We start from the raw sequence: 17,301 nt of genomic DNA on the forward strand, positions 1-17,301 counted from the left end.
GGGAGTGCAGAGTCTGCGACTGTTGTCTGGTTGCAACTTCAAATGGACTATGGCCGGAGGACTCACTCTTTTGAAGGTTGTAGCAGAATTGAGCCACATCAAGTAAATCAACCCAATCCCTTTGGTTGGCACTAACAAAGTACCGCAGGTAGTCCTCTAGCATACTGTTTATTCTATTTGTTTGTCCATCAGTTTAGGGGTAAAAACTTGTGGTGAAATGCAAGTTTGTCCCCATTAAGTGAAACACTTCTCGCCAAAACTTGCTAGTGAAACATGCATCACGATCGCTAACAATGCTCTTAGAAATTCCCCAATACTTAATTAAGTTCTGCACGAACAACTTCGCAGTATCTGCAGCTGAGCAAGTGGCAGGGGCAGGCACGAAGACAACATACTTCAAGAACCTATCCACAACCATATAGATCGAACTACAACCTTGTGCTTTCGGCAAGCTCACAATGAAATCCATGGCTATGCACTCCCACGGACGACTTGGCACAGGTAGGGGCTCCAGTAGTCCACCAGGTCTCTAATTGATGGGCTTGTCTTGTTGTCAAATCAAGCAAGTACGCACATAAGCATCTACATCATCATGCATCTGCGGTCAGTAGAATACGCGTTCTAACAATGATAAGGTCCTTTGTTGCCCTGGGTGACCCGCCCATGTAGTATTGTGGCACTCGTGCATCAAGCACTTCCTCAAGGTATCCTGCCGCAGAATATATAGACGGTCGCCCGCTGCGCAGAGCAAATCGTCCTCTAGCCAAAAATTTTGTGTCTTTCCTTACTTCACCAATGTGATCAATTGTTGACCCATCAGGTCACTTTTTGAAGCTTCTCGCACTTGTTCGAGAAGAGCACTCGTCGGTTGGCTTACACTGTTGTTCCAAGCAAGCAAAGTTGCGAGTTTTGCCTTCTGACTTAAGGCGTCAGCCATAACATTGGTCCTGCCTGGCTTGTATTCGAGGGCCATATCGAATTCTGCCAAGAAATCCTGTCAGCGTGCTCGCCTTGGACTCAACTTCTTCTGAGTCTGAAAGTAGCTTGTCGCAACATTGTCAGTGCGCACAACGAACTGTGACCTCAAAAGATAGTGCCACCATGTGTGAAGACAATGCACGACCGCCAACATCTCGCGCTCGTGCATAATGTATCGATGCTCAGCGTCGTTCAATTTTATGCTTTTAAATGCGATAGGATGTCCTTCTTGGAACAACACCCCACCAATAGCGAAGTCAGACACATCGGTCTGCACTTCAAAAGATTGTCGACAGTCAGGCAACTTCAGCACTGGCTTCTCTGTCAAGGCACACTTCAACCCATCAAAAGCCTTCTGGCAGGCATCAGACCATAGTCATGGTATGTCTTTCTTCAACAGATCTGTGAGCGCTGCAGCGATCTGCGAGTATCCCTTGATGAAGTGTCAGTAATAATTTGCAAGCCCCAAGAAGGAGTGTAACTCTGGAACCTTAGAGGGCGGCTCCCATGCTTGAATAGCCTCAATCTTCCTGTGGTCCATTTTGAGAGTGCCTCCTCCCACAATATGCCCAAGAAAATGGACTTCCTTTTGGCCGTATAGGCACTTTTCTCACTTGACATACAACTCATGGTCCTTAAGAGTCTGAAATACAATATAAAGGTGATGAACATGTTGCTTCATCGAGTCACTGTACACCACTATGTCATCTAGGTACACAACAACAAACTTGTTAAGGTGTGGGTAAAAGATCTTATTCATTAAGGTTGAAAAGGTAGCGGGCGCGTTCGTCAAGCCAAAGGGCATGACAAGGAATTCAAACGCTCTATATCGTGTTACACAGGTAGTCTTTGGCTCATCCCCTTCTGCAACTCTGACTTTTCAGTAGCCAGATCTCAAAACTAACTTAGAAAAGACCTTCACCTTTCCAAGTTGATCAAACAAGTCTGCTATTAAAGGAAGCAGGTACTTGTTCTTCACCGTCATTTTGTTCAGTGCCCTATAGTTGATGCACAATCGCTTCGACCCATCATGCTTTGCTTGAAACAGCACGGGTGCTCCAAAGGGAGCTTTGGATGGTTGGATAATTCCTGCTTCGAGCATATCATCCAATTATTTGCATAATTCCTGCAGCTTAAGAATTGTCATGCGATAAGGAGCCATTGTGGGTGGTCGTGCACCTGGTACTAGTTCAATCTGATAGTCTACCTCACGCCTCAGAGGTAGCTTCTTCGACATCTCGGCTGGCATAACATTGCCAAACTCCTTCAATACTGGTGCTAAAGCGTCTGGGACATCCGCAGCTTCTTCTGCCTCGTCCATAGTGCGGATTATGACAAGAAAAGTCTTGTCACCGCTTTTCATGCCTCTCTTCAACTAGAGCGCAGACACCAAGCACTCACAGGGCTTCCCTACTATCACAGTAACCATGCAGGGTTGATTCTCACTCTCAAAGCTGACGACATTGAAATCGGGCATCAGCACTACCTTGTTGCTTCTCAAGAATTTCATCCCAAGGATGACTTTAAAATCATCCATAGGTGCGACTGATAACGTGATCCTTCCCGACCAGTTATGGATCCACACTGGTGCATCACGAGCGATGCCGTAAATGGCCTTAGCCTCTAAATTAACCACTTTCATGTGGCTCTTTTTCCGTTCCCACTATAATCTCAACCGTTCTGCTTCTTCACACGAGATGAAGTTATGTGTGGTGCTAGTGTCTACCAATGCCTTGTTAAGCCTTTCGTTGAGTAAAAGTTCCAAGTACATCAACTCTTTGCATATTGTCGGTTCCGCAACAATTGCGACCTTTACTACATTCATCATCTGCATTGCGCCAACTGTTGATGCCTCTGCAGGTTGATCTTCTTTCTCACCCTAAACAACATTCGTAGCTCGGGGTGCACGGTTATCTTCATTCCCTTGACCGCGGTTTCTATTAGGACATGTATCCTGCCAATGATCCCCATGGCAGATACAACAGTCACAACGATGATAATTGCCGCCCTGAAAGTTATTTCAATTTTGGTTATTGTTTTGGCTATCTTGTCGACCATGATTCTACTGGTTCCCCTGGCTAGCATTTTGTCCTTGGTCATTCCTTCGGTTGTCCCTTTGATTGTTGCGATCATTTTCTTGTTGTCTGCCTTGAAATGCAGGGTCATTCCTATCAAGCTCGGCAAGTTTTTCTACAACCACCAGCGCCTCAGCTAGCGTTGCAGGGTCATGTCGAATGAGTTCTTGGTTTGCCCATCCTTGCAGCCCATTGCCAAAATAGAACAACCGATCCTGAACATACATTCTCTCAGCTTTCAACATTATTGAAGAGAATGTCTTGACATAGTCATGCACTAACCCTGTCTGTTTCAACGCCAGCAACCTTTTGCGGACCATTTTCTCTTGATTTTTAGGTAGAAAGTAGTCTCGCAATTCCTTTTGGAGATCCTCTTATAAGACTATAGCAACCAATCCCCGTCGAACATCACCCAAGCGACGTCTCTACCAGAGAGTCGCTTCATCCATAAAGTACATTGTTGCGGTCCGCAGCCTATCTGCGTCCTCCTCTATCCTCACAGCTTCTAAAAACCGATCCATCTCATAGATAAAATTCTTGAGATCCTTTGAGTTTCGCGTGCCTTTATACTTTGTGGGCTCAGGTAGCCTATAACGTGGTCTATCCACGTATGTCGTAACGTTGTCAACCGGAGCAGTTCTCAACTGTCACTCCAATTGTTCATTCTTTCGTCGGACAACATTCAATTCAGCAGCCATGATGTTAAACCGACCCAACAGATCATCAAATCTGGTGGAAAAGTCATCCATCGAGTAATTAAGTTTAGTGGCAAGACTTTCCACCGAGTCATCTACTCCCTCTACTGCTGTCTTGATCTCTGCATTGAGATCATTAAAAGCGACACAAGTTCCATTAACCAACTTCTCCATGTTGGTCACTGTCCCAGTCAGCTTCGCAACACCGCACGAGATGGTTGACACTCGATCATCAGCCATGAAATCTTCTTCAGCAGGAACCATACTGCCTGAAGGGGTCATGGCATTCTTCTTTGGTGCCATTGTCACTCCCAATGTCAACAAAGCTCTGGTACCAACTTGTCACGGGCTTAGAAGCGAAGGCCCCCGCGACGTAGCTTCAGGAATTTGCAAACACTGAAAGCAAGCCTTTTAAGCGCACAAGCAATGCATAGCACACGCGCACGAGCGGAAGCAAGAGTACGTGCATGCACAAACACAAAGAGAGCAAAGAGACAAGGATGCAAAAAGCTTCTTTATAGATACTTGAAAGCAAAGTACATCAATAGGGGAAGAGAGGGTCCGAATACACAGGGTTCTTAAGCCGTAAGGCCTTGTGGGGCACTCTAGAGTGCCAAAGAGGTACATACATCAGAGCAAAAAGGTGAAAATTGTGGCGGTCCGAAACACTTAGTGTGCCTGTTAATTACCTTGTATGTTCTATGTCGACTGCACCATAAGCCATGAGATCTGCAGCCATGTTTGGACGAGCCAATTTGGTGAAGCTACGGCCGCGGAGGATGAAATTTGTGTTGTCACCTTGTCCATGGTCTGTGACTACAACGTTCACTCCATTCACATTGCATAGGCCTGAATTTGTACAGCGGACCTGTGGTTCCATCCACTATCAATATATATATCCAAGAAGGTAATTAAAATCTAAGGCTTGTCCTTGAACTCCATTTCAGTTTTTTCAAAAAAATGGCAAAATCTGCTGCGCTGACTGCAATATGGCGAGCATGTTTTACCTGGCAGGCCCATTAAGTGACCCGGTTCTCGGCGAGGGTTTTCTTTGGTCATAAAAAAACAACAAATATGGCGAGGAAGTGTACCCGGTAGCATGCTCCGCAACCGGCACCATTCCTGTACAACCCAGCAACAGCTGCTACATCACCTCCATTAATTGTCTGGCCAAATTCTCCAAAGCCACAAGCTCCCCCTGTTTTATCAAAATAACCATGAATACTGCAGTCATGATCTCTCTGGTTGTGTGTGTGTGTGATGAATTCACACGTGTGTGATTCCTGCACATACGCATTTTGCAAACCCGATGGGCCTAGTTTGCATATATCTGCGCTCAAGTGTATGTGCATGTATATGTATGTGAGAGAGAGAGAGAGAGAGAGATGGGTACTTGGAGTTCCTAAGCAATCTGGGCTTCCATAAAAGGTGACTCTAGAGCACACAAAGGCATCTTGGGAGGTAGACAATGTTGGAAAAAGCAAGACAAAGCACACAAGGAATGAGAAGCTCATCAAAGAAGCCATGGAGAGAGATGGTTTTAGTATAAAGAAAACTAGGGAAAAGGATAAAAGATGGCAAGATGGATAGCTTTACTAGAAGAATTAACATTTATAGAGTTTTAATCTCCAGTGTAGCTAGAGAGCAGCGATGATGTGGAAAAGGAGGGGAATGAGCACCATGGATTACACTAATGAAGCAAAGGTGAAACCCACCAACCGGGGTGTGTGTGTGTTTGGGGCTCCGCTTGTCTGGAAGGAGCAGCTAGTGCACGTCACCTTGTGTTGCGACGTTGCAAGTTCAAAACCCAATGGTATAGTAGTATAACTGGTAAGGGTCTGCCTAACCCCAGCTTGCCTTTCAAAAAAAAACGAGCAGTTGTTTCAAGTCCAACCTGCCATTTTTTCATCAGCTTGCCCATAGATCGCAGGTATCGCTCATCTCCAACAACCGGAAATGGTGCTCCATGATTGGGGCTGCAGTGTGGTAAGAGCGTGACTGATTCTTTGTTGGCAACATCTTTCGAGTTTTGTTTCGTTTCTTGTATGGGTCATTGTGTCCTTATTGGCTATATCTTATTACGAAAACATCACTCTATTAAAAAAAATAAGCCACCGGATTGGCTCCCTTCTTTAAGGTGATCGATGTAAACTCTTTATGATCCATTAATAGATTTCAGTCAGAGCATACTGTTCCAGCGTTTTCATTCAAAAAAAAAATTCCAAACCGTATTGGTTTTTTTTTCTAAAATAAAGAAATTACTGCTAGAAATTTGGGCTTCCAAAATGTTGTTAACCAATGTTGGGTGTTTGATGGATTGCTTTTCACTTGAATGAACCAAGTTTGGCCCCTCAATTCTTCTGCCATATCGGCATGGCTGAAGGCACATAGGCCACAGCCTAAGACCAAGGCCCCATTCGGATTAACATATCTTAGTTCAGCTCATTAGAAAACTTATCCAAACCATGCCTTAGTTCAATTGAATAGACATACATGAGCTGTTGACCTTTGAAACTGTAAGCATTTTAATGATGGGAGCTAAGATTTCTATTGGCAAATGCCACTCTCTAAGAGTTTCAAGTGATACAATCAGAGGACCTGATATTTCTTATATAAGCTGGGCCTTTCTTAGATCAGCAACAACTCCACGATCCTCGCTCCCTCTCTCATTGTACAGTACCTACACAATTAAAAGAATTCCACTTTCATCTGATGTTCCAAAAGAAAAAGAAAACAGATGAGCAGTGAACGGCACTGTTCATTAGTTCATACTTCATACCTTGTCTATGATTCCATAGTCGACAGCTTCGCTTGGACTGAAATACTTTGGGCGCCTTATATCCTCTTCAATCTGCTCTTTAGATTTTCCTATATGTCTTGCATAAAGTGTAACCTTGCAACAGCATTAAAGTTACTTCCAACAAGAATATATTTTTTTACACTCTTATATGACTGAACTAATCATATGGTAAGGGTGACTTGAGAATGTCACGAAGTTGACAGGACATCACAGGTTCGAAACCCACGGGTGACGTCCCTTGCCACAAGGTCAAAGCTGGGTGTACTCCCCAGTAGGCAAGGGGAACCCCAAGGGTTTTTACCAACTGGAGGCCAGCCAATGTGTGGTCGGTAATGGGGGGGGCAAAAAACTACTTCCAGGCCAGGAGTCTGCATAGGCTTGCAACTTGACCCAAGTAGGTTCATTCTACAAAACATTTGAGCACCATGAACTGGAATATATCATACAAGCCAATGGCTACCTTGACTTGCTTGAATAAACCAGCAGCTTGACCCGACTATCAACTACAGTTGTAGAGTTTGACTCCTGATTCTTGAATGGCAACTACAAACTTGATATTTAGTGGTAAATAGATAAAATGCAAAAGAATATACAGAATATAAAATGTAATTTTAAGCAAATGAAAATATAGATAAAGATTAGCAGAAATTGTGATTCCACAATATAACTAAGACAAAAAGGCGACATACTGGTTTTCCACCTATAAACTTCACAAACCTTAAACCTATTCATCCACTTGAAAGTTAAAAGGGATGCGATCTTACCAATTCATCCTTCACGTTTTTTATTTCTTTCCTAGCAAGATCGACATCAGTAGCTTGACCTTGAAATCTTGCAATTGGCTGCGAGTAAATTAATCACAATAAGTCCATGACCAACAGCCAAGCTTTGTGATCCACTCTTCATTTTCTAATGCAACAAATGGGACCACGAGATGTATGACCATAACCAAAAGAAGTACCTGCTTTATCATTATCGTTGATGATGGCAAGGAAGCTCGATTGCCTTTGGCACCAGCTGCCAAAAGCAATGCTGCTTCTCCCCAAGCATTGCCAACACATAGAGTAAAAATGGGTGTCTTGATGTATCTGTAGCATCACAAAAGACTGCTCTCAAACCCAAACATTGGCTTATAGATTACTGTTAAATGTACAAATAAAAATAACAAAAAAGTTTGTAATTAAATATAACCCACACTACCAGATGAAAATATAATCCACTCACAAACTATCAGATGAAAATCAAATAAATAGATCATGGTTATTTAAAAAGTTTGGCAGTTTGGAAACAACTTACATGCCCAAATGAAATATTTGTAGAATCTATACAAATAACTGAGAAACGACCATTGAATAAAAATTAATTTATGCTTTTGATGCACAGAAATCAAATATTTTTTGGGTAATGAATTATATTCATTGCATATGATAAGCCGATACAAATAATTTATGTCAACCTATTGGGCCATGAGAACAGAATTATGCAAACTTCTCCAAATTAAGTGGATAAGGCTAGTGAATATCCGACAGTGGAAGACAAGCCTAGGTGACAAAATGGGTTGTGACATGCTTCACAAATGGGCAACCACGAAGAGAAGCAAAATATACTTCACCAGTTTCATTATTCTCTTCAAAATGATATCCTCTTCCGCACAAATGTTTTCAAGATTAGAGTGCATTTAGATACACAAATTTTACAATAATTTGCAATTTGGGTTATATGTTGATAATTTATAATTCACTCTTTTGTCATGTTTGGATACAGGAAATTTATGTGCCAAAATATATCAATAATGAGCTAATTTGTAAAGGAGAAAATATTTAGGTGAAGAATAAATATTCCCGCATTGCAATATTATCTCACCTGAAATGCAGTTTGTTCCTTGAAACAGGAAACTATCTGGCCTTCCCCTTAAAAGAAAGAAAAAAACCACCCATTTACCTTTCTCTCCCTTCTTTTCTACCCTAATTCTACTATATTGATTTCACAAACAATAATGATTCAAAAGCTAGCTTGATGCATAAAGCAAGCATGCCCGTTATCTCCATGCACTGAACCACCACCAAATCTTCAAGTACTTGTCTCTCATTTTCATGATATGGGGTTCTGTCTTTTCAAACAAACTAATCACCTCAAATGCAGATCCTAGCATCCAAGGTTCTATGGAACCTAGCTGATCCCTTCTATGGTTCTTTCCAACTACATACATGTTTTTTTTTCATATGTGCTTTGTTATTTTCTTCTAGATGCCAGCAGTTATATGCAGTATTGACAAAATTGAAAAACCTATAATTGTGAATAAAGATCTAATGTTAGATTTACTCAACCTACTCAAAATAAAATTTCATTGCGTTAATGACCACATGCATGGCAGCATGAATAATTTACCAAATGCTAAACTTTTTGGAATAATATCATTTTATCATCTATGTCACATGGATGCTCCATTTTAGCCTCAGGATCGTGTCTCCTTATTTAATAGTCATACTGAAAACTTCATAAAATGGCCATATCCCGATATACACAGCCATATCCATGTGATATAGTTTATCATTCAATGTGTAAAGAAATATGAATAATGAACTAACAAAATGGAAAAACTGGCTTGCAGCAAGCTCATCCTTGGCTCACTGCACCTTGAACAGAACAGAGGAAATCCATCCGTAAAGCCAAACACATCTTTGAGATATACTTTTTCATTCCACATCCTCTAGTAAAGCTTTAAGGTCCTATAGTTTGTGTGAATCTTCGTAAGTTCCACATCAACAAGTAGATGCAAGCAATGTTGTAAGTATCGTAGCATACCATACCATACGATACATATCATATCTACGGGGTGTTCTCATATGACACACACTCGTATTTCAATACAGGTGTGTATCTTGCGATATGCCCATGTATCTTACGATACACTCCGATACGGGGGTATCTTAAGATACACTATAAATGCAGTTTAAATGCACTTATTTCAATAATTTTTTTGAAAACATATAAGGCCCATTGGGGCTAATTCATATTCATCCCTAAAGAGCTTAAGAGTGATTTAGAGAATTTTTTTTCCAAAAAAAACATGATGTTGATGATACTCAATTATTGACATTATCTATTTTTTTTTAAATAAAAAAAATAGTTATGTAAATTTTCTAAGCATTAAAAAAACACTCTGATTTTTTTTTGTTTATGTAAACACACATTATTATGAATCTTGTGACTTATTAGCTTAGGTTCGTTATTTAATATGCACATTATTTCGTAGTTTGCATTTTTCTTGTGAGATATGCATGCCATTTATATCATATTATCTTGATTATTTAATGTTTGATGTCTTATGCATGCCATTCATAGCACATGATTCTTATGATATGTAATATTATAGTTTTATCTTATACAATTCATCATTGTTTGATGATGTCTTATGCAACTTATAGAGACATAAATCATTCATATGTAATTTTATGGTTAGATTTTGTGCAATTCATCATTGTTTCATGTGTTTTTTTTTAGAATTTTTTCTATTTTTTCTTGATTTTTTTTTTGGAAAATTTGAAATTTTTTTATTAAAAATTTATGATTTTTTACGATACGATCCGTATCTTTTTTTGGCCCAACCAATATGTGTAACGATACAATACTTACAACCTTGGATGCAAGTGCAAAGCATGATAACACACAGATACACGAAATGCACAACATTTGCACAAAACTAAGTTAACCAATATGGGAAAAAATAATCAAGATAAAAACAATAAGTATAAAGGTAAATATTACCTCATTACATCATAGATCGCAAAGGCCTCTGTTTCATAACCTAGCTTTTCTCCTCCCTGAAAATTTTAGTCAGAACAAAATTCACCATCAGGACCCATCTAATCCACAGTGACCATCACAATAGAACTCTTCAAGCAAAGGTGGAGAACAAAAGATTTAACGTTTAATTATTTGGTAATCTAATTAAATAGTCTAATAAAATTGTCCATAAGTAGAAATGGAAAACCAGAGAAAGACAAAACATCCGCATACTTGTAGCTTGTAAGAAAAGGGGGGAAATGGTGAATTCACCATTTCGATTTGAATCACTCTGAAATTTTTTTCCTTCGTGATATAAATACTAGGAAAGGTACCAGCCAGTGCTGAGCTGTGACACATATATATGCAATGCCCTTTTGTATCCTGATTCAGCATAAATTGCTTTAATAATTTGGAACAGTTAGCAATTTAAACACACAGAAGCCTTTCTACCTCCTTTGAAGAGTTTAGCAGGGTGCATTTTCAGAATCTTTCAGAATTAACACCAAGTACAGACTACAAAACCCCACATGTAAAGGGTAAGTGCACAAGGACATTTACTAGGAATTGGAGGTGATGCTGTTTTGTTTTTCTAAAGGAACGATATGAGTTTGCAAGTCTACATAGAATATATTTCTTCCTTTCTTGTTTCCATCTCTTTTCTTTTTTTTTTCATTATTGTTGAAGGGATTTGGGGTATGAGAATTGGGAATAACAACCAAGCTGTCCTGTAAGATTCAAACCCAAGACTCTAAATACAACTAGAGTTTGGTGCAACTTCTCTCAAAGACACAAGCAAACCTGGAATTGATGGCCTCGGCTTTAAATCAGCCACTAGAATCAACACATACCTTTTGCTAGACAGTGATGAACTATGATGAACACAGACAGCTTCCTGAATAAGTGAAAAACAGTTGAGAGAAAATATGGATATATAATAGCCCCCCCGATGGATTCTCCATGTGGAAGCAACACATTAATTTTTTGGCACAACACAATCAAGGAATGATTGAATGATTACATTAACGTTCTGATACTCTGATAAAACCAGTCAGAAATATCGATCTTGGCTATATCTCGGCAAGGCAATTTCACATGATAATATAGGTTGGTTATATATCGGATAAATCTTGGTACCTAAAAATATTAAAAATTATAAAAACAGCAGAAATAAGTTAGAAAACAACATGTTCAGAAATTTAGATAATAAAATACACATTATAATCCAAGAAATAAGTAAAATTATAAAATAAAGAAGAAAAAACATATTTAAGATATAAAAAAGAAAAAAGTAAAAGTAACTGATAATATCATAATATTATCGTGATAATATCATGATATTATTGCAATATATAAGTTTCTGATATTTTCAAAATATTGTGAGATTTTATCTTTAATATCGCTTCATGCATTTACAGCGATATTATCAAGATATTTTCACAAATATCGCCCATATCTGTGACTGGATAAAAACAAGAAGAGTCTGAAGTATCTAATGAAATAGAAACAGGATCATCCTCGTGTATTCTCCATTTGCAAATTAGATTTTTTATTTATACTAATACTGAATTAGCATTTGATTATAAAAAGTACAATATTGATCACAAATCAGGAACCAAAACTAAACAATGAAGATAAAAGTGCAAGAGTAAAAAGTTGCCCTGTACACATATCTAACAGGACTATATCTTAGATGTGATCCGACAAAAAGGGCAACTTTTCATTAAAAGAAAATTCAATAAATGGGTTAAAATTTTCACAATTTTGCATTATCCATATACCTTCCTAGAAAAGTTTCCTTGAAATAATCAAGTTGGTTTTCCACATCGTTAAATATTTTGCCAATGGTCTGAATATGATATCATGCAGCACCAAGTTTACTGAAGGAGATTAAAAGAGCGAGTGACAAAAAATAAAAATGTTAAAACAAAAGATTTGTCAATGGCAGGCATGGCTAAGGTGTCTAACATTGCTAATGTTTATAGAGACATATTTGCATTATTTGATTGAACGAGTAAGATAATGTAAAATTTTACAAGTAATGCGCGGTAAAACAGAACCAGGAATTAGGCAGTAGAGGATGACTTTCACTTGACTAATTAAGAACCGGACGCATAAATAAGGAGGATGTAAAACTCGCATTTGAAAAAAATCAGCATTTCTACTACCTTTGTAGTGCCAGTGGAGTTTATATACAGATAAACTGGCTTCTCAGCATCTTCGTACTGAAGATATAAGAACTCAGCTAGCATCAGCTCTGTCACAGAAGGAACAAGTGACATGCCCAAGTACACAATTCGATTTTTGTATAAATAAGAAGCCAGATCAGGAGGTGGTTGTTCCCAAGCATTTCCTCTCTGGAAAGGAATGACCTATTAACAAAAGAAGCACAAAAGATAAGTAAAATACCATTCTGACTATCTCAGACCAGCTGGAAATACTGTAAACACAAGGTCAAACCTGTAAGCATCATCAAATGGAAAATTACCACTCTTTATTGTTTTCTCAAGCATAAAGAAAGTGTGCAGAAAGAAATGCTCAAAGAATGTGAAGAAATGCATATGACTGATGTTGAATCAGAACATAGATGCAGTGTGATCAACATGTAAGAACCACTTCAGAAAAGAATCAATAAAGTGACAGACATTGGCTCCAAAATTGCTAAGAAATAACATTAAAGAGCAAAACTAACCGCATAGATAAATTTTCTAGGAATTTTGCTGTGAAAAAATATATATTGATATAGATTTTGTATCCACACAAACAATGTTTTACATATATCTGATCGTCTAGCACTCATGCAATGTTGGACTTGTTAAGGTCAAACTCTCTAGAACCAACAATAGATTATACAAATGATCCACCTACATCTATGTCAGTTGGAAAATTCATGCAGCCTTATTTCATGCATTCCTAAACACAAGCCTCACTTCATCAAACGATGGATTCTGGACTGTCAACTCAAAAGAATCAAATTCGCTATCCAAGCTATAGACTTTATGCTATTACAATTAAAGAAATAAGAACTGAAACTAGTGACAATAAAACAAACTTTTCTCAGTGCTCATGTAAGATAAAATAAACACATATTCCATGGCCACATATTTGTGTTTAAAAATCAACCTCCCAAAATAGTGTTCTGCCACATATGAAGGTGCAACAGTAATTTTCACAAAATTGAGTTTTATAATTTTATTTTACTCCCAAAACAGATCTCAGAAAACCAATCTGTTTGTACAAGTGACAGCAGTTCAGTGACCGTAGATTTTAGATTTTGTATATAAAATATGGCTTAGTCATGTAACTGATGGTACTTTATACGTTCCTGGTATAACCCTCTAATTCTACAACTATGTCAAACAGACACCTCACTTAGCATATGTATCTCGTGTCGATATGATATGACACTTCATGGATACAGTCAAACCAGTTTCACAAACAGTCAACATTGTGCCGTTAACTTTATCTATTCTTTTTATGATCTTATTTACTTATTTCATAATAACTTGAGTTCTTTTATTTTCTGAAATTTGTCAACAGTTACATTTAATTTCAATTTCAACTTAGTTTCATTATTTGTTGTTCCTAAGTATAGTGATTTAGAATTGTTATTTTACACATACACACACATACATCTATACGTGTGTAGAGCCGTTCCCCCGTGTCCCAATTTTTGAAAATGATCAAAACTGTACCAAGCGTATCCGCATCGTATCCCACTCCGGCATCCGTATCCATGTGACACAATTCTACAAATAAGAGAAACTTAAATTCCCATTTCTTGTCTTGCTGCTACAAAATTTTTCTCACCTCTATGGCGGTGAACTTTATATGAAAGGTTGACAAACACTTTGATATAAGGGTACATATTCACCAAATTAAGAACTTATCTTAACATTTCTGGATGTAGAAAAAATAACTATAAATTTATCAAACAAAGCATCCTTCAACAAGTATCATAAATCAACCACCAGGAAAAATGATACATAGGAATGCATTTGATATTGTAACACTTTCTCTTTTGTCTCCTCTATCTTCATCTCCTCCAAGTAGAAATCAAATCTATAACAGAAGTCATAATCGTTTGTTCTCTTCTTATCCTCACATCAGCCATTGTTTGATTTTCTCTCATCTTTAAACATGTTTCTTTGTCTAATCTTATTTCTCCTTTCTATTCTTACTGTATACCTTTCTCCTCTTCACAAACCCCATTCCATTGACAATCCCATCATTGTCAAAACCTTTTCTCCTTTTTTTATGTTATCACAACCCATCTGATACAAGATTTCTTATTATCCAAAGCAAGGTTGTAAGTATCGCATCATTACCCGTATCAGTTGGGCCCAAATTAACACCATATCATATCGTAAAATATCATAAATTTTTAATAAAAGAAATTCCAAAAAACTAAAAAATAGCAAAAATTGTAAAAAAAAGCATATCACATGAAACAATGATGAGTTGCACAAAATACAACCATAAAATCACATATGAAGCATTTATGTCTCTATGAGTTGCATAAGACATCATCAAACATCAACTAATATAGAATCATAGATAATATTGCATGCATATCTCACAACAACAATGCAAAATATTAAATATCTTGCAATTAAGAACATGCCACAAGACTCATACTTAAATATTACATAAACAAAAATATAAATCTCTAATTTCCGTAGATCCAACTTCATGGTAAGTTGGCAAGAGGTTATAGGTGGCAGCACCCCCCGAGACAAAATTTTTTGAAGGGTAGCGTTGTAATTTAAATCATAATAAATATTTTTTACCTTAACCCACTTCTTTGAGTAAAAAAATGGTGGAAATGCACTTTTACTTTAGCAAACTGCAAAATCCCTCTCCCTTGTGCACGGATCATCCCTCAAATATCTCTCACGAGTCCTAGGGTGTGTGGATAATGGCTTTTACACAAATGAGGGAGTCAACCCTCAAGAGGCTTTTAAACCCAAAACTGAAAAATTATGAATTGGTCATTTTTTAAGAGTGTTGACCATGTATCGTATGATACACCTTGTATCGTACGATACATACGATTCATGATACGAGTGCATATCGTATCAATATTCTAAATAGTATCGTATTGTATCGTACGATAGAGTACGATACGTACAACATTGATCTAAAGTACCTAGACTTTGATACACAACTCTCCAAGATGCTAACTCTCAAATAAGAATCCCACCATTACCCATAAAGCCATACCATGCCACACACAACATAAATCAAGTATTAGCCTATATTTGGGTTGAATTCACCTTTTGGGCAAAAAGTTTTAGAAACTTCACCAGGGAAGACGCTGCTACTAAGCATTAAGTAGAACAAATTTTGGGCCTACAGGCTCTTCAATTTCCAGTCCATGCCTTAGCAGCAATGACGTGGGAACCTCAACTTGGCAACCATGCCAATTCAAAGCCTGTTCTAATCAATGTCGTCTGCTATAAATTCTGCTAAGAGGAACCAGATTTGGTACTGTTTCCAGTATTAATACCCAAAGCAAGAATAAGAAACCCCCAACATAAGGTATTTGAGAAACATTCCTTTTTCCCTTTTCACTTGGCTTAGTTTTCAACTTTTCATAGATAAGTCTTAACAGCAAAGCTTATTAACCTAAACAGGAGAAGGCGAAATGACAATGTTTTGTAGCCCTTTTAAGATTGTCCTTTATATCTCTATCAAGCTATAATCATCCAAGAAAACAGTCGACTGACCGAGCATAACAATATCATCTGCTCAGCTATACATTGAGTAGTACATAAATCTTATCCTGACATATAAAAGCTCAGAATTCATACGACTTCCAGATTTTGGGTTGTCTTAAGAACCACTAAAGCAAAAGAATAAAAAAAAAAACAGATTCGAAGAAGGGAAGAAACAAGCCCCATGTAATGTTGCAAGAGAATAACACATATTCATCAAACAAAAGTGCATTCTATTCATGACTATCATCACATAATAACATGAAAAAGGAAGAGAAATCGAGAAATAAATGTTGCAAGAGAATAACACATATTCATTAAACAAAATTGCATTTTATTCATGACCATCATCACAGAATAACACGAAAAGAGAAGAGAAATCGAGAAAGGAGGGAGCTTCCGCACCATAGTGACGACTCCCCTTTTACTGCGTGAAGGGAAGGAGGATGGATTTAGGGATGGTGGTCGGATTCTGCAGCCCGAGAACTCGCTCATAACGCTCCCATTTAGGTGAGAAGCAACGAAACTGGTGGAGAAAGATGATAGTTTAGAAGAAGAGAAGGATAGGGGCATAGTGCTCATCCTTGGTCTGCATGTTCCTCGGCGGTGGGAGAAGAGACGCGGCTCAGCAGACAAGCAGGAGGAGATGGAGACCTCCATGGAGAGAGAGAGAGAGAGAGAGAGAGAGAGAGAGATTGGTTCGCTGTGAATTAGCAGGGATATCTATCTGATGCAGCACTGGAGAGCCCCTTTCTTTTTCAAATGACCAATTTGTCCCAAACGAGCAAGCTCTGGTTGTTGTGGCTTGGCTGGCCTAACTAGCCGAGTCCGAGCCACCGCTGACCAACCTGATTGGTTCGCTTAGAAACGAACGAGCACTCATGGCTCAACTTTTGTTAAGCTTGTAAAGGGCTCATTCAAACTCGTGAAATAGGCTCGGCAAGCCAAAGATGAATAATGGGTGTTCGGTTTGTACAGGCTCGTTAACTAGTAATACATATATTTTACATATATTGAATAATAGGTTGTACAAGCTCGTTATCTAGTGATAAATGTATTTTACACATATTTTGTATATAAGCTCTAACTTTGAAGTTTACGATAGATGGTCGCCTTATGGTGTAATCTAATCTTAAACAGTTGGGGTTCACCTTAGCTAACAAATGCCAGCTTTGTAAACAAAGAGGAAACTATTGATCATTTCTTCATCAAATGCCTTGTTTCTGTAGCAATATGGACAAAGCTTGTAA

General features: G+C 38.2%; 1 protein-coding gene across 1 annotated transcript; it reads right to left on the bottom strand.

Moving 5' to 3' along the window:
• Positions 1–6,193: 6,193 nt before the first annotated feature.
• Positions 6,194–16,860, bottom strand: CLPR4 (CLP protease R subunit 4). The gene is made up of 7 exons (XM_089981463.1): positions 16,457–16,860; positions 12,503–12,706; positions 10,317–10,372; positions 7,510–7,636; positions 7,313–7,390; positions 6,528–6,641; positions 6,194–6,428 (listed from the first exon to the last, which is right to left on the bottom strand). Exons 1-7 carry the CDS (start codon positions 16,709–16,711, stop codon positions 6,357–6,359), a joined length of 906 nt encoding a protein of 301 aa, XP_089837589.1. The 5' UTR covers positions 16,712–16,860; the 3' UTR covers positions 6,194–6,356.
• Between the last annotated feature and the right edge of the window lie 441 nt (positions 16,861–17,301).

This window comes from Nuphar pumila, chromosome 11, assembly GCF_984573655.1.
Source record: "Nuphar pumila chromosome 11, dmNupPumi1.hap1.1, whole genome shotgun sequence".
NCBI lineage: Eukaryota > Viridiplantae > Streptophyta > Magnoliopsida > Nymphaeales > Nymphaeaceae > Nuphar > Nuphar pumila.